Genomic DNA, 26147 nt, shown 5'->3' on the forward strand with positions numbered 1-26147 from the left:
AGTCCAGATACACCACATCCACTGGCTCTCCCTTATCCATCCCTAGATCATGTGTAGACAGAGGAGATTGGTTTATCATGACATCATTGTTAAACATAGAAAATAGGTGCAGGAGGAGCCCATTTGGCCCTTCGAGCCAGCACCGCAAACATTGTGGGCCGAAGGGCCTGTTCCTGTGCTGTACTTTTCTATGTTCTATGCTCTAATCTACCTAATGGACTGAAGTGCTGGACGTTTAAAAAATATATATTTAGATACCAGGCTTCCTACAGTGAATCGGATTTACACTTGATTTTAACAATCAATCATATTTATTCTAAACACAAAGTGCTGGAGTAACTCAGCGGGACAGGCAGCATCTCTGGATAGAAGGAATGGGTGACGTTTCGGGTCGAGACCCTTCTTCAGACACGAAACGTCACCCATTCCTTCTCTCCAGAGATGCTGGCTGTCCCGCTGAGTTACTCCAGCACTTTGTGTCTTTATCTTCGGTGTAAACGAGCATCTGCAGTTCAATAGACAATAGACAATAGGTGCAGGAGGAGGCCATTCGGCCCTTCGAGTGAGCACTGCCATTCAATGTGATCATGGCTGATCATTCTCAATCAGTTCCTTCCTACATATTTATTATAAAGTTGTCAGAATTCACACACCATCACAGTGTGGGGTTTTTTTTTCTCACTTTCTAGGATTTAATCGTCCGTGTTGTCTTCATTTTGGGAAATATGACTGCAAAGAACAATAACGCAAGAGAGGAGTTGTATAAACAGGAGAACAGTGTGGAAACGTTACTGACTTTGTTCCAAATGTATCACGAGCTCAATACTAAAAGGAAACTCACTCCACCAATGACTCAGAGCGAGAAAGGAATGATTGAATCTAAAAGCCAGAAGCCTTCCGAGGCGGAAGATGTCCTGATAAAGTTGATCAGAGTGATTGCTAATCTGTCCATAAACAGCGATGTCGGCTCTGCGCTCTCTGCAAACTGGACCTGCGTGGAACTGCTAATTAAAGTCTTAGGTTAGTGCGCAGTCTTTTTATGCCGATTATACGAATAAGTATGTTTAAAAAGCAAGGTTTGACCATTTATCCGCTTCAATGCAGATTGATCTAGAGACTAAAACTCTCGTTTGTTTGTTTGTTTGTTCCTGAACTACAGCCAAAACGGTACACCTGCTTCTGTGGGTCCCTTGAAGACAGAAGCAGGGAAATTTATTATGGGGAACAAGGAAATGGCAGACGACTTGAACCGGTACTTTGGATCTGTCTTCACTAAGGAAGATACAAACAATCTCCCAGATGTTCTAGTGGCCAGAGATCCTAGGGTGACGGAGGAACTGAAGGAAATCCACATTAGGCAGGAAATGGTGTTGGGTAGACTGATGGGACTGAAGGCTGATAAATCCCCAGAGCCTGATGGTCTGCATCCCAGGGTACTTAAGGAGGTGGCTCTAGAAACCATGGACGCATTGGTGATCATTTTCCAATGTTCTATGGATTCAGGATCAGTTCCTGTGGATTGGAGGGTAGCTAATGTTATCCCACTTTTGAAGAAAGGATGGAGAGAGAAAATGGGAAATTATAGACCAGTTAGTCTGACATCAGTGGTGGAGAAGATGCTGGAGTTAATTATAAAAGACGAAATTGCGGAGCATTTGGATAGCAGTAACAGGCTCGTTCCGAGTCATCATGGATTTACGAAGGGGAAATTATGCTTGACTAATCTTCTGGAATTTTTTGAGGATGTAACTAGGAAAATTGACAGGGGAGAGCCGGTGGATGTGGTGTACCTCGACTTTCAGAAAGCCTTCGACAAGGTCCCACATAGGAGATTAGTGGGCAAAATTAGAGCACATGGTATTGGGGGTAGGGTACTGACATGGATAGTAAATTGGTTGACAGACAGAAAGCAAAGAGTGGGGATAAATGGGTCCCTTTCAGAATGACAGGCAGTGACTAGTGGGGTACCGCAAGGCTCGGTGCTGGGACCGCAGCTATTTACAATATACATTAATGACTTGGATTAAGGGATTAAAAGTACCATTAGCAAATTTGCAGATGATACAAAGCTGGGTGGTAGTGTGAACTGTGAGGAAGATTCTATGAGGTTGCAGGGTGACTTGGACAGGTTGTGTGAGTGGGCGGATGCATGGCAGATGCAGTTTAATGTGGATAAGTGTGAGGTTATCCACTTTGGTGGTAAGAATAGGAAGGCAGATTATTATCTGAATGGTGTCAAGTTAGGAAAAGGGGACGTACAACGAGATCTGGGTGTCCTAGTGCATCAGTCACTGAAAGGAATCATGCAGGTACAGCAGGCAGTGAAGAAAGCCAACGGAATGTTGGCATTCATAACAAGAGTTGAGTATAGGAGCAAAGAGGTCCTTCTGCAGTTGTACAGGGCCCTAGTGAGACCACACCTGGAGTACTGTGTGCAGTTTTGGTCTCCAAATTTGAGGAAGGATATTCTTGCTATTGAGGGCATGCAGCGTAGGTTTACTAGGTTAATTCCCGGAATGGCGGGACTGTCATATGTTGAAAGACTGGAGCGACTAGGCTTGTATACACTGGAATTTAGAAGGATGAGAGGGGATCTTATCGAAACGTATAAGATAATTAAGGGGTTGGACACGTTAGAGCCAGGAAACACGTTCCCAATGTTGGGGGAGTCCAGAACAAGGGGCCACAGTTTAAGAATAAGGGGTAGGCCATTTAGTCATGACAACAACATATATACACTGGAATTTAGGATGAGAGGGGATCTTATTGAAACATATAAGATTATTAAGGGGTTGGACACGTTAGAAGTTGATTGGGTTAATGTGCGATGAGCGTTTGACGGCACTGGGCTTGTAGAACGTAGAAAACCTGGAAAAATAGGTGCAGGAGTAGGCCATTCGGCCCTTTGACCCAGCACTGCCATTCAATATGATCATGGGTGATCATCTAAAATCAGTACCCGGTTCCTGCTTTTTCCTCCGTAATCCTTGATTCCGTTAGCCCTAAGAGCTAAATTAAATCTCTCTTGAAAACATCCAGTGAATTGTCCTCCACTGCCTTCTGTGGCAGAGAATCACACAGATTCACAACTCTCTGGGTGAAAAGGTTTTTCCTCATCTCAGTCCTAAATGGCCTACCCCTTATTCTTAAACTGTGACCCCTGGTTCTGGACACCCCCAACATCGGGAACATTTTTCCTGCGTCTGGCCTGTCCAATCCGTTAAGAATTTTATATGTTTCTCTTGGACCCCCTCTCATCGTTCTAAATTCCAGTGAATACGAGCCCAGTTGACCCATTCTTTCATCATATGTTAGTCCCGCCATCCCGGGAATTAACCTGGTGAACCTACGCTGCACTCCCTCAATAGCAAGAATGTCCTTCCTCAAATCCCCTTACTCGCTGGAGGTTGGAAGAATGAGGGGGGACCTCATTGAACCGTACCGAATGGTGACGGGGCTGGATAGAGTGGATGTGGAGAGGACGTTTCCACTAGAGGGAGAGTATAAAACCAGAGGCCATAACCTCAGAATTAAAGAACGTACCATTAGGAGATGAAGAGGAGTTTCTTCAGCCAGGGGGAGGGGAAACTCTGCCACAGAAGGCAGTCGAGGCCGTCAATTAATATTTTTAAGGTAGAGATTGGCAGATTTTTCATTAGTGCGGGTGTCAGGGGTTATGGGGAGAAGGCAAGAGAATGGGGTTGAGAGGGAAAGATAGATCAGCCATGATTGAATGGTGGAGCAGACTTGATGGGCTGAATGGTCCATTTCTGCTCCAAGAATTCATGAACTTCCTATTTCTTCACAATCACCACTTCTTCTATCCTTATCTCACACCTTCTGTCGATTCATCTCTGGCGTTTGTCCAACCATCTGCCTATCCAAAATCCCCCCTCACGTGTAGGAAAGAACTGCAGATGCTGGTTTAAATCGAAGGTAGACACAAAATGCTGGAGTAACTCAGCGGGTCAGGCAGCATCTCTGGAACGAAGGAATGGGTGACGTTTAGGGTTGAGACCCTTCTTCAGGCTGATGTCAGGGGAGGGTGCGGGACAAAAATAGGATGTATCTTTGCACCTGCCCTGACATCAGTCTGAAGAAGGGTCTCGACCCGAAACATCACCCATTCCCTCTCTCCAGAGATGCTGCCTGACCCGCTGAGTTACTCCAGCATTTTGTGTCTACCTCCCCCTCACATGCATCCACCTATCACTCGTCAGGCTACGTTCTGCCTCTCTTCTTTTCCAGCTATCGCCACCCCCCACCACAGTCAGTCTGAAGAAGTGTCCCGACCCAAAACGTCACCGGTCTGGGCTCTCCAGAGAGTTACTCCACCACCTTGTGTCTTTTTTCTTGTGAACTAGCACCTGCAGTTCTTTGTATCTACCAAATTGTTGCTCTTGTTCTAAATGGAAATGTCATTCGGAGGTTACAAGACTTTGTCAAGTGGTTTCTTTGTAAGTCATTTCACACAGTTTGACACGGTTTGAGTGCGAGACCTCAAGCACTTGATTCACAGGGGCATGGAAGCCCAAATGCTGGAAGGTGGGTAATAATTGCAACAAGACGTCTTTCCTGCCTACTCAAATCTTGTAATGAAAGGTCAACATGCTATTCTTCATCTACTGACTTCCTACACCTACGCATCAGCTTGACATAAAACATCCACAATTTCCTTCAACATCAACATTACCCATTCGCTTACTATTTAAAATATATTCTGGTTTTCTATTTTGAGGACCCAAAACTTTTTGTATTTTCATTTTTCTACATTATATTGCACCTGCCACTGACAAGGCTTGTTGGTATCCTCTTGAAACCCCTGTACAACCTCTTCCCTACTCATAGTTTAGTTTACAATAGACAATAGGTGCAGGAGTAGGCCATTCGGCCCTTCGAGCCAGCACCGCCATTCACTGTGATCGTGGCTGATCATCCACAATCAGTACCCCGTTCCTGCCTTCTCCCCATATCCCTTGACTCCGCTATCTTTAAGAGCTCTATCTAACTCTCTCTTGAAAGCATCCAGAGAATTGGCCTCCACTGCCTTCTGAGGCAGAGAATTCCACAGATTCACAACTCTCTGGGTGAAAAAGTTTTTCCTCATCTCCGTTCTAAATGGCCTAGCCCTTATTCTTAAACTATGGCCCCTGGTTCTGGACTCCCCCAACATCGGGAACATGTTTCCTGCCTCTAACGTGTCCAATCCCTTAATAATCTTATACGTTTCGATAAGATCCCCTCTCATCCTTCTAAATTCCAGTGTATACAAGCCTAGTCGCTCCAGTCTTTCAACATACCACAGTCCCGCCGTAGCCTCAGATTAAAAGGACGTTCCTTTAGAAAGAAGATGAGAAGGAATTTCTTTGTCAGAAAGTGATGAAACTGTGAAATTCACTGCCACAGACAGGTGGAGGCCAGGTCAATGGATTTTTTAAAGACTGAAATGGACAGATTCCTGATTAGTGCGGGTGTCAGGGGTTATGGGACCAAGGCCAGAGAATGGGGTTGAGAGGGAAAGATAGATCAGCCATGATTGAACGGCGGAATAGACTCGATGAGCCGAATGGCCTTATTCTGCTCCCAGGGACAATCTACAGCAGTCAATTAACGCACGTCTTTGGAGTGTGGGAGGAAACCGGAGCACCCGGAGAAAACCCACGCAGGTCACAGGGAGAACGTACAAACTCCAGACAGGCAGCACCCGTGGTCAGGATCGAACCCGGGTCTCTGGCGCTGTGAGGCTGCAACTCTACCGCTGCACCACCATAGTGCCACCAAATGTTATCACCTGCAAATTTGTAAATAGGGCATTCAGTTCCCTCAGCCAAATTATCCACATGGATTGTGAACTGCTGGGAGCCAGGCACGGACCCTCGAGTCACAATCTGCCAAGCTGACAATGGTCTATTTAGTCCATCGCCAACCTTTAGAAAGATAACGGGCAATGTGCATTATCGATACAAATTCAATTGCACAAGTTCCACTAAATGATCCTTGGATCAGCCGTACATTTACCTGCTGATAGGAGATATACACCAATCAGCCAAAACATGATGACCACTGACAGGTGAGGTGAATAACATTGATTATCTTGTTACAATGGCACCTGTCAAGGGGTGGGATATATTAGGCAGCAAGTGAACAGTCAGTTCTTGAAGTTGATGTGTTGGATGCAGGAGAAATGGGCAGGAGTAAAGACCTGAGCGACTTTGACAAGGGCCAAATTGTTATGGCCAGACGACTGGGTCAGAGCATCTCTGAAACGGCAAGGCTTGTGGGGTGCTCCCGGTCAGCAGTGGTGAGTACCTACCGACAGTGGTCCGAGGAGGGACAAACCACAAACCAGCGACAGACAGGGTGTTGGGCGCCCAAGGCTCATCGATGCGCGAGGGCAACGAAGGCTATCCCGTCTGGTCCGAACCGACAGAAGGTCGACTGTGGCACAAGTCACAGAAAATGTTAATGGTGGTCACGGGAGGAATGTGTCACAATACACAGTGCATCGCACCCTGCTGCGTATGGGGCTGCACACGGAGGACCAACAGCATATTAGGCAGGTGGGCATAATGTTTTGGCTGATACGGTGTATGTCATGTATTTGAAGTATCTTTCTGTCCTCCCTATTTCAACCGTTGCTCTCACCTTGCGGTACATGTAAAAACGGTGAAAGATGCACATTCAAGTCTTCCAGGTTTCTATGTCTAAACACAAAGTGCTGGATGAACTCAGCAGGTCAGGCAGCACCTGTGAAGGGTATGGACAGACGACCTTTCGGGATGGAACCCTTGTTCAAACGTAGACCTTAGGGCGGCACGGTGGCGCAGTGGTAAATCACAGCGCCTAGACCCGGGTTTGATCCTGAATATGGGTACTGTCTGTCCGGAGTTTGTACGTTCTCCCTGTTACCGCGTGGGTTCTCTCCGGGTGCTCCGGTTTCCTCTCACATTCCGAAGACGTACAGGTTTGCAGGTTGTGTAGGAAAGAACTGCAGATGCTGGTTTAAATCGAAAGTAGACACAAAATGCTGGGGTAACTCAGCGGGTCAGGCAGCATCTCTGGAGAGACGGATTGAGTGACGTTTCGGGTCGAGACCCTTCTTCAGACTGAGTGTAAGAAAATAACTGCAGATGCTGGTACAAATCGAAGGAATTTATTCACAAAATGCTGGAGTAACTCAGCAGGTCAGGCAGCATCTCAGGAGAGAAGGAATGGGTGACGTTGCGAATGTCACCCTTTCCTTCTCTCCTGAGATGCTGCCTGACCTGCTGAGTTACTCCAGCAATTTGTGAATAAACTTCTTCAGACTGATGTCAGGGGAGGGGGCAGGACAAAGATAGAATGTAGTCGGAGACAGGAAGACTGGTGGGAGAACTGGGAAGGGGGAGGGGATGGAGAGAGAGGGAAAGCAAGGGCTATCTGAAGGTTTTCAGGGGAGGGGCAGGTTTGTAGGTTAATTGGCTTCTGTAAATTGTTCCTGGTGTGTCGGATTGAACTAGTGTACAGGGTGATCGGTGGTCGGCATGGACTCTGTGGCACGAAGGGCCAGTTTCCACGATTTACTCTAAAGTAACCCTGCTAAGTTCCTCCAGCACTTTGTGTTTTGCTCAAAATCCAGTTCCTTGTGGCTCCAGATAAGAAGTCTGTAGGAGTTAAGATTGAGGGCTATTTCTCGATTGCTTAGAACAAATCATAACCATATTTTATCTTTTTTGTTTTGCAACCAGAATCAAACAAGGTTGAAGATAGTGAAGAGCTGATGATGAACGCGGCTGCCACAATTAATAACCTGTCTTACTATCAAGTGAAGAATTCTGCTATCAGGACCAGGCAGCTGCATATAGCCGAATGTATGTCCATTACTCTAGTGCTGCTCCGTCTGTCAGAATTAAAAGGCACTTCATTCAAGTTGTCTGCTTGTCAGCGCAAATATTGTGTGCCATCGGGCCCATTCCTGTCCTGTACTGTTCTACAGTGCATTCAGAAAGTATTCAGACCCCTTCATTTTTTCCACATTTTGCTATGTTACAGCCTTACTTTAAAATGGATCAAAGGCCAGTTCTCTGGATGCTTTAAAGAGAGAACTAGATAGAGCTCTTAGAGATAGCGGAGTCAGGGGGTATGGGGAGAAAACAGGAACGGGGTACTGATTGTGAATGATCAGCCACGATCACATTGTGGAATTCTCTGCCTCAGAAGGCAGTGGAGGCCAATTCTCTGAATACATTCAAGAGAGAGCTGGATAGAGCTCTTAAGGATAGCGGAGTCAGGGGGTATGGGGAGAAGGCAGGAACGGGGTACTGATTGAGAATGATCAGCCATGATCACATTGAATGGCGGTGCTGGCTCGAAGGGCCGAATGGCCTCCTCCTGCACCTATTGTCTATTGTCATTGAATGGCGGTGCTGGCCCAAAGGGCCGAATGGCCTCCTCCTGCACCTATTTTCCATGTATCTATCTCCGATTTCCTCCCACACTCCAATGACGTGCAGGTTTGTAGGTTAATTAGCTTGGTATGATTGTAAATTGCCCCATTGCCCCTGGTGTGTGTAGGATAGTGTTCATGTGCGGGGATCGCTGGTCGGCACGGACTGGGTGGGCCGAAGGACGTGTTTCCGTGCTGTATCTCTGAACTAAATATCAATGCTGCAATTTAAGTCCTCTCTCACTAACCGCAATCTTAATTTATCTCCCCTTTCAGTAATGATGAAACTTCTGCTGTGCAACAGCATGGATGCAATTCTGGAAGGAGCCCGGGTCTTTGGTAATCTCTCTCGATCCAAGGAGATCCGTGACTTCATTGTACAGAAAAATGGTAATGGGAATATATCGCGGTCACATCTGTGGACTTTAGAGGCACAGCGTGGATGGAAACACACACCCTTTGGCCCCACCAACTCCTCCGCTATGTAAAACTATGTGAGGCACAGATAGGGTAGACAGTCAGAACCTTTTTCCCCGAATGGAAGTGTCAAAGTCCCGAGGGCGCAGCTTCGAGGTTAAAATGGCAGAGTTTAAAGGAGAGGCGCGGGACAAGTTGTATTTTTACGCAGAGGGTGGTGGGTGCCTGGAATGCACTGCCGGGGGTGCTGGTGAAGGCAGATGCGATAGTGGCGTTTAAATAGGAACCTGATGGGTCATTCTTTCACGCAACGTGTGGTGGGTGTATGGAAAGAGCTGGAGGAAGAGGTAGTTGAGGCAGTTACTATCACAACATTTAGACAGGTACCAAGGCAAGGACAGATTTAGAGGGATATGGGCCAAATGCAGGCAAGTGGGACTATTCACTGGAGCTTAGAAGGATGAGAGGGGATCTTATAGAGACGTATAAAATTATAAAAGGACCGAACAAGCCAGATGCAGGAAAAATGTTCCAAATGTCGGGGGTGTCCAGAACCAGGGGCCACACAGTCTAAGAATATAGTGGAGGCCATTTAGGGCTGAGGTGAGAAGAAATTATTTCCCCCAGTGAGTTGTGAATTTGTGGAATTCTCTGCCACAGAAGGCAGTGGAGGCCAATTCACTGGATGAATTTAAAAGAGAGTTGGATAGAGCTCTAGGGGCTAGTGGAATCAAGGGATATGGGGAGAAGGCAGGCACAGGTTACTGATTGTGGATGATCAGCCATGATCACAATGAATGGCAGTGTTGGCTCGAAGGGCCAAATGGCCGCCACCTGCACCTATTTTCTATGTTTCTATCTACGTTAGTGTGAGACATGTTGGTCGGCGTGGGCATGTTGGGCCGAAGGGCCTGTTTCCACTCTGTATATGACTCTATGGGCACATGGATATGTAGGGATATGGATCACATGCAGGCAGATGAGATTAACTGATCTTGGCTTCATGTTTGGCACAGGCATTGCCTGTCAAAGGGCCTGGATTTTGTGCTGGATTTTGCTATGTGTAAGAAGGAACTGCAGATGCTGGTTTAAACCGAAGATTGACGGAAAAAGCTGGAGAAACTCAGCTGGACAGGCAGCATCTCTGGAGAGAAGGAATGGGTGACGTTTCAGGTCAAGACTCTTCTTCAGACTGGTTAGGGATAAGGGAAACGAGGTATATGGACGGTGATGTGGAGAGATAAAGAACAATGAATGAGAGATATGCAAAAATGTAATGATGATGAAGGAAACAGGCCATTGTTAGCTGTTTGTGGGGTGAAAATGAGAAGCGAGTGGGGGAGGGATAGAGAGAGAGAATGCCGGGGCTACCTGAAGTGAGAGAAATCGATGTTCATACCACTGGGCTGTAAGCTGCCCAAGCAAAATATGAGATGCTGTTCCTCTAAGTTACGTTTAGCCTCACTCTGACAATGGAGGAGACCGAAGACAGAAAGGTCAGTGTGGGAATGGGAAGGAGAATTAAAGTGTCCAGCAACCGGGAGATCAGGTTGGTTCACGCGGGCTAAGTGAAGGTGTTCCGCGAAACGATCGCCCAGTCTGTGTTTGGTCTCGCCAATGTATAAGAGTCCACATCTTGAGCAACGGATACAGTAGATGAGGTTGGAGGAGGTGCAAGTGAACCTCTGCCTAACCTGAAAGGACTGTCGGGGTCCCTGGGCAGAGTCGAGGGAGGAGGTATAGGGACAGGTGTTGCATCTCCTGCGGTTGCAGGGGAAGGTACCTGGGGAGGGGGTGGTTTGGGTGGGAAGGGATGAGTTGACCAGGGAGTTGCGGAGGGAAATGGGGTGGAGATGGGAAAATGTGGCCAATGGTGGGATCCCGTTGGAGGTGGCAGAAATGTCGGAGGATTATGTGTTGTATGTGAAGGCTGATGGGGTGGAAGGGAAGGACAAGGGGGACTCTGTCTCTGTTAGGGGGAGGAGCAAGGGCGGAGCTGCGGGGTACCGAGGAGACACGAGTGAGGGCCTCGTCTATGATGGGAGAGGGGAATCCCCGTTCCCTAAAGAATGAGGACATCTCGGATGTTCTAGGATGGAACACCTCATCCTGGGCGCAGATGCGGCGTAGACGGAGGAATTGGGAGTAGGGGATAGAGTCTTTGCAGGAAGCAGGGTGTTTGAGAAGAAGGGTCCTTCTCTCCAGGGATGCTGCCCGTCCCGCTGAGTTACTCCAGCATTTTGTGTCTTATCTTCGACTGATGGGACAGTTTCTTCCAGATTTAGGGGCAGTTTCTTCACAACTGTTATCAGGCAACTGAACCATCCTATCACCAACTAGAGAGCTGCCCTGACCTACCATCTACCTTGAAGATGGACAGAAAATGCTGGAGTAACTCAGCGGGTCAGGCAGCATCTCTGGAGAAAAGGAATAGGTGACGTTTCGGGTTGATATCTTTCATCAGACTGATGAAGGGTCTCCATCCGAAACGTCACTTATTGCTTTCTTCCAGAGATGCTGCCTGACCCGCTGAGTTACTCCAGCATTTTCTGTCTATCTTTGGTGTAAACCAGCATCTGCAGTTCCTTCTTTGTACCATCTACCTGACTGGAGATGCTCGGATTCTCTTTAACCGGGTTTTACTGGACTTTATCCTGCAGCTGTGTACTGTGGATGGCCAGATTGTAATCGTGTATAGTCTTTCCGCTGATTGGATAGCAGGCAGCAAAAAGCTTTTCACGGTACCTCGTTACACGTGACAATGAACTAAACTAAACTAGGCGGGGGACTTGGCATCATATCGAGTAGTTGAGGCAAACTGTACAAGTGCATCGATGGAGTGAACACATGTACGAGGGAGGAATGAGTAGAAAGATATTTAGGTTTATTGTTGCCACATGTACTGAGGTGAAAAGCTTTACTTTGCATGCCATCCAATCTGATAATCTGTAATGCTATTCATAAATACAATCGAGTCAATGTCAAGTACAATAGGTGGAGCAAAAGGGGAAGATACAGAGTGCGGAATATAGTTCTCAGCATTGTAGTGCATCAGTTCCTCAGACAAAGTCCAATGTCCGCAAAGGGGGAGAGGTGAATCGGACAGTGCCCTAGCTTACGGAAGGAGGGGAAGAAGCTGTCCCTGAGTCTGGCGGTCCGCACTTTCAAGCTTCTGGATCTTCTGCCGGATGGGAGCCGGGAGAAGAAGGAATGGCAGGGGTGGGACAAGATTATGTTGGCTGCTTATCCCGAGGCAGCTTGAAGCGCAGATGGTGTCTATGGCAGGAAGACGGGTCTGGGTGATGGACTGGGCTACATCCACAACTCTGCAATTTTGTGTCAATAGACAATAGGTGCAGGAGGAGGCCATTCGGCCCTTCGAGCCAGCACCGCCATTCAATGTGTTCATGGCTGATCATTCTCAATCAGCACCCCGTTCCTGCCTTCTCCCCATACCCCCTGGCTGCTATCCTTAAGAGCTCTATCTAGCTCTCTCTTGAATGCATTCAGAGAATTGGCCTCCACTGCCTTCTGAGGCAGAGAATTCCACAGATTCACAAGTCTCTGACTGAAAAAGTTTTTCCTCATCTCAGTTCTAAATGACCTACCCCTTATTCTTAAACTGTGGCCCCTTGTTCTGGACTCCCCCAACATTGGGAACATGTTTCCTGCCTCTAACGTGTCCAACCCCTTAATAATCTTATACGTTTCGATAAGATCTCCTCTCATCCTTCTAAATTCCAGTGTCTTGGGCAGAGCTGTTGCCAACCCCAGCTGTGATGCAACCCAACGGTGTGCTTTCTATGGTAGACCTGGAGAAGTTTGTAAGAGTCATCGGAGACATGCGCGTACCACCAGACTTAAGAACAGTTTCTACCATCAGGCTTTTGAACTCATAAACTCATTTCAAATCATATATGTTGATTATTTTTAATATTGTCTTTTTACCCATTTTTAATATTGTCTTTTTACCTTACTAATGACATTTTTTAAAAAAAAATTCTTTAATCTTATTTATCCTTGGAATATTACTGCTGAGGTGACCCGTTGTTTTGTCAAATACATTTCATTGTACCGTTGACCCTGTGCCAACCTACATATGACAAATAGAATTTATTATTATTATTATCATTACATGCAGATATGTTGATTGGCTTAGGGCAGGGCGGTGGTGCAGCGGTAGAGTTGCTGCCTTACTGCACTAGAGACCCGTGTTCAATCCTCACTACGGGTGCTGTCTATACATTCTCCCCGTGACCTGCATGGGTTTTCTCTGGGTATTCCAGTGTGCCCCCACACTCCAAAGATGTACTTGTTTGTAGATTAATTGGTTTCGGTGACATTTTAAATTGTCCCTAGTGTGTAGGGTAGTGCTGGTGTGCGGGGATCGCTGGTCGGCGCGGACCCGGTGGGCCGAAGGGCCTGTTTCCGCGCTGTGTCTCTAAACTAAACTAAAATAAATGATTGCAACTTGCCTCAAGCATAGAGATATGCGTGAAGGCTTCCTGACGGGGACTGGGAACGCGGCCAGAGGCCTCTGGCGAGGTGCCGCGGTCTCAAAGCCTTCTGATCGCCACGTAGACGCCCGGGTCGGGGCCTCACGGGTCGGACGGAGGAGCCGGGCTTCGCGGGTCGGTGGAGCGGCAGACAGAGCCTGCGGCTAGGACCCGGGTCGCCACCACGGAGGCATGAAACGTGCGTCGACAGTGGCGAGGCCTCGGCGGCGGTGAAGCCGCGGCAGCAGTGAAGCCTCTCGACGAGGGGGCCTCGGCGGTGGTGAAGCCTCGCGGGCCGACCCGCGGTCAGTGAGAGCGTGGAGGATCACCGCGAGGGGGGAGAACAATGGAGGACCCGGCGTGGGGGGGGGGAAACAATGGTGGACCCGGCCTGGGGGGGGGGGGGGGAGGAAGAAGAATGGAGGACCCGGCGTGAGGGGGAGGGGAATAACAATGGAGGACGACTGTGAGGGGGGAGGGAGGGGGGGGAACAATGGAGGTCCCAGCGTGGGGGGGGGGGGGGAGGAAGAACAATGGAGGACCCGGCGTGGGGGGAACCGCAGCGGGGGTGGGGGGGGAGAACAAAAGGGGGAGCCGGTGTGCTTTGTAACTGTCAGCGCCCTACATGGCTGCTCTTTGTATACATCGTGTATGCAAGCAAAAAATCTCACTGTGCCGAGTCAGATGTGACCATAAAGTATTCCATTCCATATGCAGAATGTTTCTGAGTGAAAATTAACCATGGAAAACATAACAAAACATAACAGCTTGTGTCACATGCAAGTTATTTTACCTGTTTACAAAAAACCTGTTTCATTTCTGGTTCATTGACTATGAAGCACATTGGGAGATGCTGTAGATAATAGATTGATGATATAACCTTTTACTCATTTCTCTTTTAAGGAAGAGGCACTTTAGTTTAGCTTAGTTTATTGTCACGTGTACTGAGGTACAGTGAAAAGCTTTTTGTTGCAAGCTATCCAGCCAGCAGGAAGACAATGCATGATTACAATCGAGCCGTCCACAGTGTACAGATACATGATTTATCTCATAGAGTCATAGAGTGACACGGTGTGGAAACGGGCCCTTTGGCCCAACTCGCCCACACCGGCCAACAATGTCCCAGCTACCCCTGTCCCACTTGCCTGCGCTTGGTCCATATCCCTCCAAACCTGTCCTATCCATGTACCTGTCCAACTGTTTCTTAAACGATGGGATAGACCCAGCCTCAACTGCCTCCTCTGGCAGCGTGTTCCATACACCCACCACCCTCTGTGTGGAAAAAGTTACCCCTCGGATTCCTATTAAATCTTTTCCCCTTCACCTTGAACCTATGTCCTCTGGTTCTCTCACTCCAGGTAGCCCCGGCTACCCTCTCTCTCTATCCCTCCCCCACCCAAGTTGCACCAGCTTCTCATTTTCACCCTACAAAGAGCTAACAATGGCCTGTTGCCTTTATCATCCTTACTTTTTTGCATATCTTTCATTCATTGTTCTTTATCTCTCCACGTCGCCATCTATATCTCTCGTTTCCCTTACCCCTAACCAGTCTGGAGAAGGGTCTGGACTCAAAACATCACCCATTCCTTCTCTCCAGAGATGCTGCCTGACCCGCTGAGTTGCTCCAGCTTTTTGTGTCTATCTACAGATGCAGGATACCTAGACACAAAATGCTGGAGTAACTCAGTGGGTCAGGCAGCATCTCAGGAGAGAAGGAATGGGTGACGTTTCGGGTCCACACCCTTCTTCAGACTGATGTCAGGGGAGGGGGCGGGACAAAGATAGGATGCTGTAGGAGACAGGAAGACAGTGGGAGAACTGGGAAGGTGGAGGGGAAAGAGAGGGACAGAGGAACTATCTGAAGTTAGAGAAGTCAATGTTCATACCGCTGGGGTGTAAGCTGCCCAAGCGAAATATGAGATGCTGTTCCTCCAATTTGCGCTGGGCTACATGATACCTTATAAAAAGGAAAGAACGTGAATCTGCTGTTGGAGTAGAGGTTTAAAAGAGTGGAGCGATAGTAACGTGTGATGGCACGCCCACGTCTGTGACCAGCACACAAAGAGTGGCCTGGCCTGGGCGCCATCTTGGATCAGTGGGCTTTCTCAATTACATGGCATTAGTAATTAGCGTAATCATATAAAAATAAGTCACTTAAAATGGTTTTTCTCCTCAGTGGACAAATTCATGATCACACTACTGGATGCCAAGCATCAGGATGTCTGCTTCGCTGCCTGTGGAGTACTTATAAACCTGACCGTTGATAAAAACAAGCGCCCCGTTTTGAAACAGGATGGAGGAATTAAAAAGTAAGTTTCAATCCTCAATTTTCAATAGACAATAGACAATGGGTGCAGGTGGAGGCCATTCGGCCCTTCGAGCCAGCACTGCCATTCACCATGATCATAATAATAATATATTCCTTTATTCGTCCCACACCGGGGAAATTTACAGTGTTACAGCAGCAACGTGGATAGCAAGAGAGCAAGAGATCATTCATTATAGATAAAAGATACATAAATTGTCATCAGTTTTCTGTGTGTTCTTAGCTGTTGTTGTTGACTCGTCTGCTGGGAGCAGTGCTGGTTGTGCAGTCTCACAGCAGCGGGAAGGTAGGACCTCCTATATCTCTTTCACGCACATGGCTGATCATCCACAGTCAGTACCCCGTTCCTGCCTTCTCCCCATATCACTTGACTCCGCTATCCTTAAGAGCTCTATCTAGCTCTCTCTTGAAAGCATCCAGAGAATTCATCTCCACTGCCTTCTGTGGAATTCTCTGCCTCAGAAGGCAGTGGAGGCCAATATTCTGGATGCTTTCAAGAGAGAGCCGGATAGAGTTCTTAATGATAGCGGAGTCAAGGGATATGGGGAGAAGGCAGGCACGGGTTACTGATTGTGGATGATCAGCCATGATCACGGTGAATGGCAGTGCTGGCTCGAAGGGCTGAATGGCCTCCTCCTGCACCTATTGTCTATTGACTGTGGGCCCAAGGTCCTGTTCCTGTGCTGTACTGTTCTGCGGTCTATTCTACAACGCCCTTGTTTTTAAGCACTGTGCTTTCTTGCTTCCAGGCTAATTGACTGCTTGAGAGACTTTGGACCCACTGACTGGCAACTGGCCAGTCTTGTCTGCAAAACACTTTGGAACTACAGTGAGAAGATAACTATCGCTGCACGCTGCTTTGGCGAAGAGGAGACTGGGGAACTACTGCAACTCCTTTCTGCATATCTAGGTACAAAAGGTTCAATGAGAAGTCATACCAAATAGACAATAGGTGCAGGAGGAGGCCATTCGGCCCTTCAAGCCAGCACCGCCATTCACCGTGATCACGGCTGATAATCCACAATCAGTACCCCATTCCTGCCCTCTCCCCATACCCCCTGACTCCGCTATCATTAAGAGCTTTAGAGATACAGCCCGAAAAAATGCCCTTCGGCCCACCGAGTCCGCGCCGACCTGCGATCCCCACCGACTAGCACTATCTTACACACACTTGGGACAATTTACAATTTTTACCGAAGCCAATCAGCTAAGAATAAGAAGGCAGATTATTATATTCTTATTCCAACAATAAATCAGAGCATCGAGTATAGAAGTTGGGATGTAATGTTGAAATTGTACAGGGCATTGGTGAGGCCGAATCTGGAGTATGGTGTGCAGTTCTGGTCGCCAAATTATAGGAAGGATGTCGACAAAATGGAGAGGGTACAGAGGAGATTTACTAGAATGTTGCCTGGGTTTCAGCACTTAGGCTACAGAGAGAGGTTGAACAGGTTGGGTCTTTATTCTTTGGAGCGTAGAAGGTTGAGGGGGGACTTGATAGAGGTTTTTAAAATTTTGAGAGGGACGGACAGAGTTGACGTGGGTAGGCTTTTCCCTTTGAGAGTGGGGAAGATTCCAACAAGGGGACATAGCTTCAGAATTGAGGGACAAAGGTTTAGGGGTAACATGAGGGGGAACTTCTTTACTCAGAGGGTTGTGGCTGTATGGAATGGGCTTCCGGTGGAAGTGGTGGAGGCTGGCTCGATTTTATTATTTAAGAGTAAATTGGATAGGTATATGGATAGGAGGGGATTGGAGGGTTATGGTCTGAGTGCAGGTAGATGAGACTAGGTCAGGGAGAATGGTCGGCGTGGACTGGTAGGGCCGGACAGGCCTGTTTCCATGCTGTAGTTGTTATATGTTATATGTTATAAGAAGGCAGATTATTATCTGAATGGTGTCAAGTTAGGAGGAGGGGACGTACAACGAGATCTGGGTGTCCTAGTGCATCAGTCACTGAAAGGAAGCATGCAGGTACAGCAGGCAGTGAAGAAAGCCAATGGAATGTTGGCCTTCATAACAAGAGGAGTTGAGTATAGGAGCAAAGAAGTCCTTCTGCAGTTGTATAGGGCCCTAGTGAGACCGCAACTGGAGTACTGTGTGCAGTTTTGGTCTCCAAATTTGAGGAAGGATATTCTTGCGATTGAGGGCGTGCAGCGTAGGTTCACTAGGTTAATTCCCGGAATGGCGGGACTGTCATATGTTGAAAGACTGGAGTGGCCACGCTTGTATACACTGGAATTTAGAAGGATGAGAGGGGATCTTATCGAAACATATAAGATTATTAAGGGGTTGGACACGTTAGAGGCAGGAAACATGTTCCCAATGTTGGGGGAGTCCAGAACCAGGTGCCACAGTTTAAGAATAAGGGGTAGGCCATTTAGAACTGAGATGAGGAAAAACTTTTTCAGTCAGAGAGTTGTGAATCTGTGGAATTCTCTGCCTCAGAAGGCAGTGGAGGCCAATTCTCTGAATGCATTCAAGAGAGAGCTAGATAGAGCTCTTAAGGATAGCGGAGTCAGGGGGTATGGGGAGAAGGCAGGAACGGGGTACTGATTGAGAATGATCAGCCATGACCACATTGAATGGTGGTGCTAGCTCGAAGGGGCGAATGGCCTACTCCTGCACCTATTGTCTACTGTCTATTGTCTAACTCTATAAACCTGTATGTGTTTGGAGTGTGGGAGGAAACTGGAGGACATGGGGAAAACCCACGTGGTCACAGGGAGAACTGTGAACACATTCCGTACAGACGGCACCCATAGTCGGGATGGAACCCGGGTCTCGGGCGCTGTGAGGCAGCAACTTTGAGGGCGGTCACGGTGGTGCAGCGGTAGAGTTGCTGCCTTACAGCGAAGGCAGCGCCAGAGACCCGGGTTCGATCCCGACTACGGGTGCCGTCTGTATGGAGTTTGTACGTTCTCCCCGTGACCGCGTGGGTTTTCTCCGGGATCTTCGGTTTCCTCCCACACTCCAAAGACGTACAGGTTTGTAGGTTAATTGGCTTGGTAAATGTAAAAATTGTCCCTAGTGTGTGTGTAGGATAGTGTTAATGTGCTGGTCGGCGCGGACCCGGTGGGCCGAAGGGCCTGTGTCCACGATGTATAAACTAAACTAAACCTATGTCCTTAGGGTTGCCAACTTTCTCACTCCCAAATACGGGACAAGATGACGTCACCTCCCCGCTCCCCACGTGACCTCACCCAGCCAGCGGCCACGTGCTCCCGCTCCACCAATGGCAGCCGCCTGGGCCGGGAGACAGGTTGCTAAGCAACCTCCGGATTCAGGGTGCAGGGGGTTTAGACCCGTCCGGGCCGCGTTCGAATCAAGGCATCAGTGGACCGCGCAAAGGCTGAAGGACGCAAACTGAGGGGATTGGAGGCTTTGGAAAGGGTACAGAGGAGGTTTATAGCGTTATAGAGTGATACAGTGTAGTTGCTGCCTCAACTACCTACTCTGGCAGCTTGTTCCATACACTTGTGGGAAAGGCAACACCTCAGATTCCTATTAAATCTCTACAAACTCCACCTTAAAACTATGTCCTCTGGTCCTACTCTGGGCAAGAGACTCTGTGCATCTGCCCGATCTATTCCTCTCATGATTTTAAACACAAAATACGCAAAGAATGGAGGGATACGGATCATGTGGAGGCAGATAAGAGTTTAATTTAGAGATACAGCGTGGAAACAGGCCCTTCGGCCCATCAAGTCCATGCCGACCAGCCGTCCCCGTACACACTGGGGACAATTTACAATCTTTACCAAAGCCAATTAACCTACAAACTTGTACGTATTTGGAATGTGGGAGGAAACCGGAGCACCCGGTGAAAACCCACGCAGTCACGGGGAGAACGTACAAACTCCGCACAGACAGCACCCGTAGTCGGGGTGGAACCTGGGTCTCTAGTGCTGTAAGGCAGCACCTCTACTGCTGATCCACCGTACCGGCCCATTGTCTTTGTCTTTTGGCATCATGTTCGGCACCAATATTGTGGGCCAAAGGGTCTGTTCATGCCCAGCACTGTTCTATGTTCTATCATTTAAGATTATTAAGGGGTTGGACATGTTAGAGGCAGGAAACATGTTCCCAATGTTGGGGGAGTCCAGAACAAGGGGCCACAGTTTAAGAATAAGGGGTAGGCCATTTAGAACGGAGATGAGGAAAAACTTTTTTAGTCAGAGACTTGTGAATCTGTGGAATTCTCTGCCTCAGAAGGCAGTGGAGGCCAATTCTCTGAATGCATTCAAGAGAGAGCTAGATAGAGCTCTTAAGGATAGCGGAGTCAGGGGGTATGGGGAGAAGGCAGGAACGGGGTACTGATTGAGAATGATCAGCCATGATCACATTGAATGGCAGCGTTGGCTCGAAGGGCCGAATGGCCTACTCCTGCACCTATTGTCTATTTGTTTTGCAACATTTTCCATCTTTCTCTCTCCCCTTTGCCACAAAGGTGAGCCGCTTTTGTTTATCTGACGTAACATCAAACGTGATTTTTGCTTTAAAATACTCAAGGAAGAATTAATTCCTTTCCTTTTTCTAAAAGTCGGCCTTTTTCACTTCCCCCCCCCCCTCCCTGCCCCCCCCCCCCCCCCCCCCCCCCACTCTTTTGTTTGTTCCTTAGACGAAGAGATAGCCTTGGACGTGGCGACGAATGGTTCTGACGAGCAGCTCGTGGAGCAGCACAAGGTTTGCTGGGAGTCCGAGTTTGTCCCGGTGGCACAGCAACTACTGCAGAGGATTCAACGGCACCACAGTCACCTCGAACCCCTCCCCTTCTCCGCAGCGCAGAACTGACCCCCGCTCTCGTCAGTATGTGGTGGTGCGGCGCGGTTTTTAAAAAACAAACTTGTTTCTTTTTTTTTCTTTGACACGCGGGACCTCCTTCAGTTGCGAGGATTGAAGTTATCGCCCAACAGGTCCCGACAGAAATGCTCGATTTGCACTTTGCTTGATGGTTTCATCTACCCCCCCCCTCCCCCCCACTGACAACAAAATCACAGAGCCTTGAAAATATATCGTTCCAAATTTCCAAAATTAATTCTGTTAAATTGAGTGAGGTAATTCTTCCACTGGTTGCGGGAGATTGGTATTTGATCCTTGTGCGTGCCTTCCTTTATGTTAATGTACAGTGTAAGATACCGACCCTGTCGGAACTATAATGATGACCTAGCTTGAAAAAAAAAACCAAAAATATATTTTTGTACATTATGAGTAATTTGAGCTCTAACGAGGTCTTTTGTGGCAATCTAATTTAACGTGGATATCAATTTTTAGTCTGATAACAGAATAAAATTCTTCATTTATGTCTTCATTATAAACGATTCCCAGAGCAGTAAATATAGGATGGGATGGTGCAGAAAAATATAGAATCTAAAAAATGTTGCAGCCCCCTACACTACAATATACAATGAATTCAGTTCATTAAATCAGGGCGGCACTGTGGAGTCACAGTAGAGTCACAGCGATGGAGACCCGGGTTCAATCCTGACTGCGGGTGCCGTCTGTACGGAGTTTATAAGAAAATAACTGCAGATGCTGGTACAAATCGAAGTTATTTATTCACAAAATGCTGGTGTAACTCAGCAGGTCAGGCAGCATCTCGAGAGAGAAGGAATGGGCGACGTTTGAAGAAGGGTCACCCATTCCTTCTCTCCTGAGATGCTGCCTGACCTGCTGAGTTACTCCAGCATTTTGTGAATAAATACCTTCGGTCTGTACAGAGTTTGCACCTTCTCCCCGTGAGTGGCCCGGGTGGGTTTTCCCCGGGCGCTCCGGTTTCCTCCCACACTCCAAAGACGTGCGGGTTTGTCGGCTAATGGGCTTTGTAGAATTGAAAACTGTCCCCAGGGTGTGCAGGATAGTGTATGTGTGTGGGGATCATTGATCGGCACGCGCCCGGTGTGCCGCAGGGCCCGTTTCCGCGATGTACCCTAACAAAACACCAAATCAAACTGGAAATTGAAAATATCTCAGCAGCAGAGACCACAAAACCACAAGGTTGACACGAAGTTTCATTTTATTTACGGCTTACAAAATTTCATGGATTCAACAATAGGTGGGCTGGTGCACGGATCAAGCTGCCAGAGGTGGTGGTTGAGACAGGTACGATAACATTTAAAAAAACATTTGGACAGGTACGTGGACAGGAAAGGTTTAGAGGGACCCTAGACCAAGTGGACCTGTTGGGCCCAAACCTCTCCTGCATTGGTGCAGCACCCTCTCCTCCTCCGCTCCCCTCCCCTCCCCTCCTTCTTCCCCATCCCTCCTCCCCCTCCCCTCCCTCCTCCCCCCCCTCCTTCCCCTCCCTCCTCCCTATCCCTCCCTCCTCCCCTTCCCCTCCCCATTCCCCTCTTCCCCCCCTTCCCCTCCCCCTTCCCCCCTTCTCCTCCCCCCACTCCATTCCCCCTCAACCCCCCTTATCCTCCCTCATCCCCCTCCCACCCTAGGAGATAGATTTAAACTTTAAAAAGTGAATGACTTTAAAAATATAACCGATTTCAATGAAACTTCTTCCATTAGCACCAATGGTGAGTAAGGTGGGGCCTAAAATTGTCGCGCGATCGTGTACCGTTTTGGCTGTAGTTCAGGAACAAACAAACAAACAAACAAACGAGTTTTAGTGTATAAATGGGCCAAACGCAGGCAGGTGGGACTAGCTTAGGTGGGGCATCCTGGTCAGCATGGGCGAGTTGGGCCGAAGGGCCTGCCTCCCTGCTGTATGACTCTACGGTGAGGAATGTGGAATTAATAATGTTGAAAGGTATCGGGATGGCAGACAGAAGTCACCGACAGAGAGCAGGGAGGTGCAGCGAGACGTTAGAATGGTTTAAGTTTATTATTGTCACATGTACTGAGGTACAGTGAAAAGGTTTGTTTTGCATGCTGTCCCAAGGTCAGATAATACGAAACATAAATGCAATGAGGTTCAAGTACAATAGGTGGAGCGAGGGGGAAGATACATAGTATAAGAATATATAGTATAAGAAAATAACTGCAGATGCTGGTACAAATCGATTTATTCACAAAATGCTGGAGTAACTCAGCAGGTCAGGCAGCATCTCGGGAGGGAAGGAATGGGTAACGTTTCGGGTCGAGACCCTTCTTCAGACTGATGTCAGGGGGGCGGGACAAAGGAAGGATATAGGTGGAGACAGGAAGATAGAGGGAGATCTGGGAAGGAGATGGGGAAGAGAGGGACAGAGGAACTATCTAAAGTTGGAGAAGTCGACGTTCATACCACTGGGCTGCAAACTGCCCAGGCGAAATATGAGGTGCTGTTCCTCCAATTCCGGTGGGCCTCACTATGGCACTGGAGGAGGCCCATGACAGAAAGGTCGGACTGGGAATGGGAGGGGGAGTTGAAGTGCTCGGCCACCGGGAGATCAGTTTGGTTAATGCAGACCGAGCGCAGGTGTTCAGCGAAGCGATCGCCGAGCCTGCGCTTGGTTTCGCCGATGTAAATAAGTTGACATCTAGAATATAGAGTGCAGAATATAGTTCTCAGCATTGTAGCACATCAGTTCCACAGACAAAGTCCAATGTACATAATGTTGGCTGAGTTACTCCAGCACCTTGTGTCTGTTTTTTTGGTAAACCACTATGTTTCCAGACCAATAATGTCCTTTTAATGGTTGCAAACTGGAACCATTTTGTTCAGAACAGTAAGAATGTTGCTATTTTGACTGGTCACCATACCCTGCATTACAAACTCAAAGTGCTGGAGGAACTCAGCGGATGAGGCAGCATAGAGTAATGGATCATGGAAACAGGCCCAACTTGCCCACACCGGCCAACATGTCCCATCTACACTAGTGCCACCTGCCTGCATTTGGCCCACATCCCTCCAAACCTGTCCTATCCATGTACCTGTCTAACTGTTTCTTAAACGTTGGGATAGTCCCTGCCTCAACTACCTCCTCTGGCAGCTTGTTCCATGCACCCACCACCTTTTGTGTGAAAAAGTTACCCCTCAGATTCCTATTAAATCTCTTTGCCTTCACCTTAAACCTATGTCCTCTGGTCCTCGATTCCCCTGCTCTGGGCAAGAGACTCTGTGCATCTACCCGATCTATTCCTCTCATGATTTTATACATGTGTGTAGAGGAAATGGATATTTCGGGTTGGGTCAGTGTGAAGAAGGGTCTCGACCCAAAGCATCGTCTCTCCATTTGTTGTGCATCTGTTTCTGTGTTTGGCTTCATACTGATCCAAGGACCCCCCACCAATCAATGTAGCCTCGTGGATAAAGGGGAGGCCCAGACGGAGGTTACATGATTAGAAAGAGGGACGGTCTTGTCACCACCATCACCAGGTTACCCTACATTAGGTGACACAGCTGGTCGAGCTGCTGCCTCCCAGCGTCAGAGAGAGCGGTGCCAACTATCTCACTCCCATATACGGGACAAGGTGATGCCCCGCGCCCCACGTGTGACCTCACCCAGCCAGCGCCCACGTGCTCCCACTCCACCAATGGCGGCCGCCTGGGCCGGGAGGCGGGTTGCTATGCAACCTCCGTTAGGCGGCGCCCAGGCCTCCGAACCTACACTGTCCGGACCTACAGCACCCCCCCAGGCCTACAGCACTCCCCCAGGCCTAATACGGGACAAAGGCGGTCCCATACAAAAAATAATAATTTAGCCCAATATACGGGATGTCCCGGCTAATACGGGACAGTTGCCAACCGTAGCCAGAGACCCAGTTTTGATCCTGACCTTTGTGTGGAGTTTTCACTTTCTCCCTGTGACTGCACAGGTTTCCACCGGGCGCTCCGATTTCGTCCCACATCCCAAAGACGTGCGGGTTTGTGGGTTAATTGGACTCTATAAATATGTATGGAGCGGATGTGAAAGTGGAGTAACATAGAAATAGTGTGAACGGGTTTTCGCTGGTCGATGTGGACTCGGTGGGCCGAAGAGCCTGTTTCCATGCTGTATCTCTAAACTAAACTAAACTCAGCACAGACAGATGGAAATTCAAGGCCTGGTTAAATAGAACAGACACAACTGCTGAAAACTATATTTTGCACTCTCTATCTTCCTCCTTGGACCACCTATTTACTGAGTTTGAATTGATGGTGTTTAGTTTAGTTTAGAGATACGGCGCGGAAACAGGCCCTTCGGCCCACCGGGTCCGCACCGACCAGCGATCCCCGCACATTAACACTATCCTACACCCACTAGGGACAATTTTTACATTTACCGAAGCCAATTAACCTACAAACCTGTACGTCTTTGGAATGTGGGAGGAAACCGAAGATCTCGGAGAAATCCCACGCAGGTCACGGGGAGAATGTACAAACTCCGTTGAGACAGCACCCGTAGTCGGGATGGAACCCGGGTCTCCGGCGCTGCATTCGCTGTAAGGCAGCAACTACCGCTGCGCCACCGTGCCGCCCCGTTTATGTACAATGCTATCTGATTAGATTGGATAGCACGTAAAACAAAACTTTTCACTGTACCTCGGTACGCATGACAATAATAAACTTAAACCCAAACATAAACCTAAACGCTTTTCAGAATCATGCAATTTCAACACCAGGGCTTAAATCTATCAGCAATGTCACACCACACAGGCAGGCGACAAACTAATTTAGCTATTTCACAAACGTGTTAAAGGAAGTGGTGGTGCAGGAAGCAGCTGCAAGCCCAAGGGTTTGCTGCACTGCAGAATATTCTGCCTGCTGGCTCTTTTTTTTGATAGATAGCAGAAGGCTGTACTTTTGTACAATAGATGCAAAGAACATCTGACAAGAATGCCTGCTTCTGTACTCAACAGTCACAAAGTTTCAAAGGATTTTACCAGAGGTGCACTAAATTATCACTTCAAGTAGGCAATAGCGAATTAGCCAGGTGCAGGAAGATAAGCAATTATCTTGACATCATGTTCAGCTCGGGTCATCAACTGTCCCATATTAGCCGGGACATCCCGTATTTTGGTTTGTCACATACGGGACCGCCCTTATCCCGTATTAGGCCCGGACGGCGCTGTAGGCCCGGGCACTGTAGGCCCTGACACTGTCGGTCGGGGGCCACTGTAGTCCCAGACACTAGGCCCGGACATTGCAGGTCCGGACATTGCAGGTCCGGACACTGAAGGCCGGGGGCCACTGTAGTCTCAGACACTGTAGGCTCAGACACTGTAGGCCCGGGGACCGCTGTAGTCCAGGACACTAGGCCTGGGCGCCGCCTAATGGAGGTTGTGTAGCAACCCGTCTCATGGCCTGGGCTGCCGCCATTGGTGGAGCGGGAGCACGTGGCCGCTGGCTGGGTGAGGTGGCGCGGGGCGGTGACATCGCCGTTTGTCCCTTATTTGGGAGTGAGGAAGTTGGCAACCCTATGTTCAGCACAGATGTGGTGGGCCGAAGGGCTTGTTCTGGTGCTGTGTTCTATATTTCTGTACCAATAAAACAGCCAGGTTATAAATTCAGTTTTATTTCAAATGTCAATAATTACATTTCGAAAACATTTAATATTTTTTATAACAA

General features: G+C 48.3%; 1 protein-coding gene across 1 annotated transcript in view; it reads left to right on the top strand.

The window, feature by feature from the left end:
• armc2 (armadillo repeat containing 2) overlaps window positions 1-21093 on the top strand; it is a 93032-nt gene extending 71939 nt beyond the window's left edge. Inside the window, exons 13-18 of the mRNA XM_078400255.1 lie at window positions 690-1020; window positions 7728-7850; window positions 8702-8815; window positions 15515-15647; window positions 16414-16574; window positions 20286-21093. Coding sequence (XP_078256381.1) covers window positions 690-1020; window positions 7728-7850; window positions 8702-8815; window positions 15515-15647; window positions 16414-16574; window positions 20286-20458 — 1035 coding nt within the window. The 3' untranslated portion in view covers window positions 20459-21093. The remainder of the gene's footprint in view (window positions 1-689; window positions 1021-7727; window positions 7851-8701; window positions 8816-15514; window positions 15648-16413; window positions 16575-20285) is intronic.
• Window positions 21094-26147: the final 5054 nt, after the last annotated feature.

The sequence above is a fragment of the Rhinoraja longicauda genome, chromosome 5 (genome assembly GCF_053455715.1).
Source record: "Rhinoraja longicauda isolate Sanriku21f chromosome 5, sRhiLon1.1, whole genome shotgun sequence".
Taxonomy (NCBI): domain Eukaryota; kingdom Metazoa; phylum Chordata; class Chondrichthyes; order Rajiformes; family Arhynchobatidae; genus Rhinoraja; species Rhinoraja longicauda.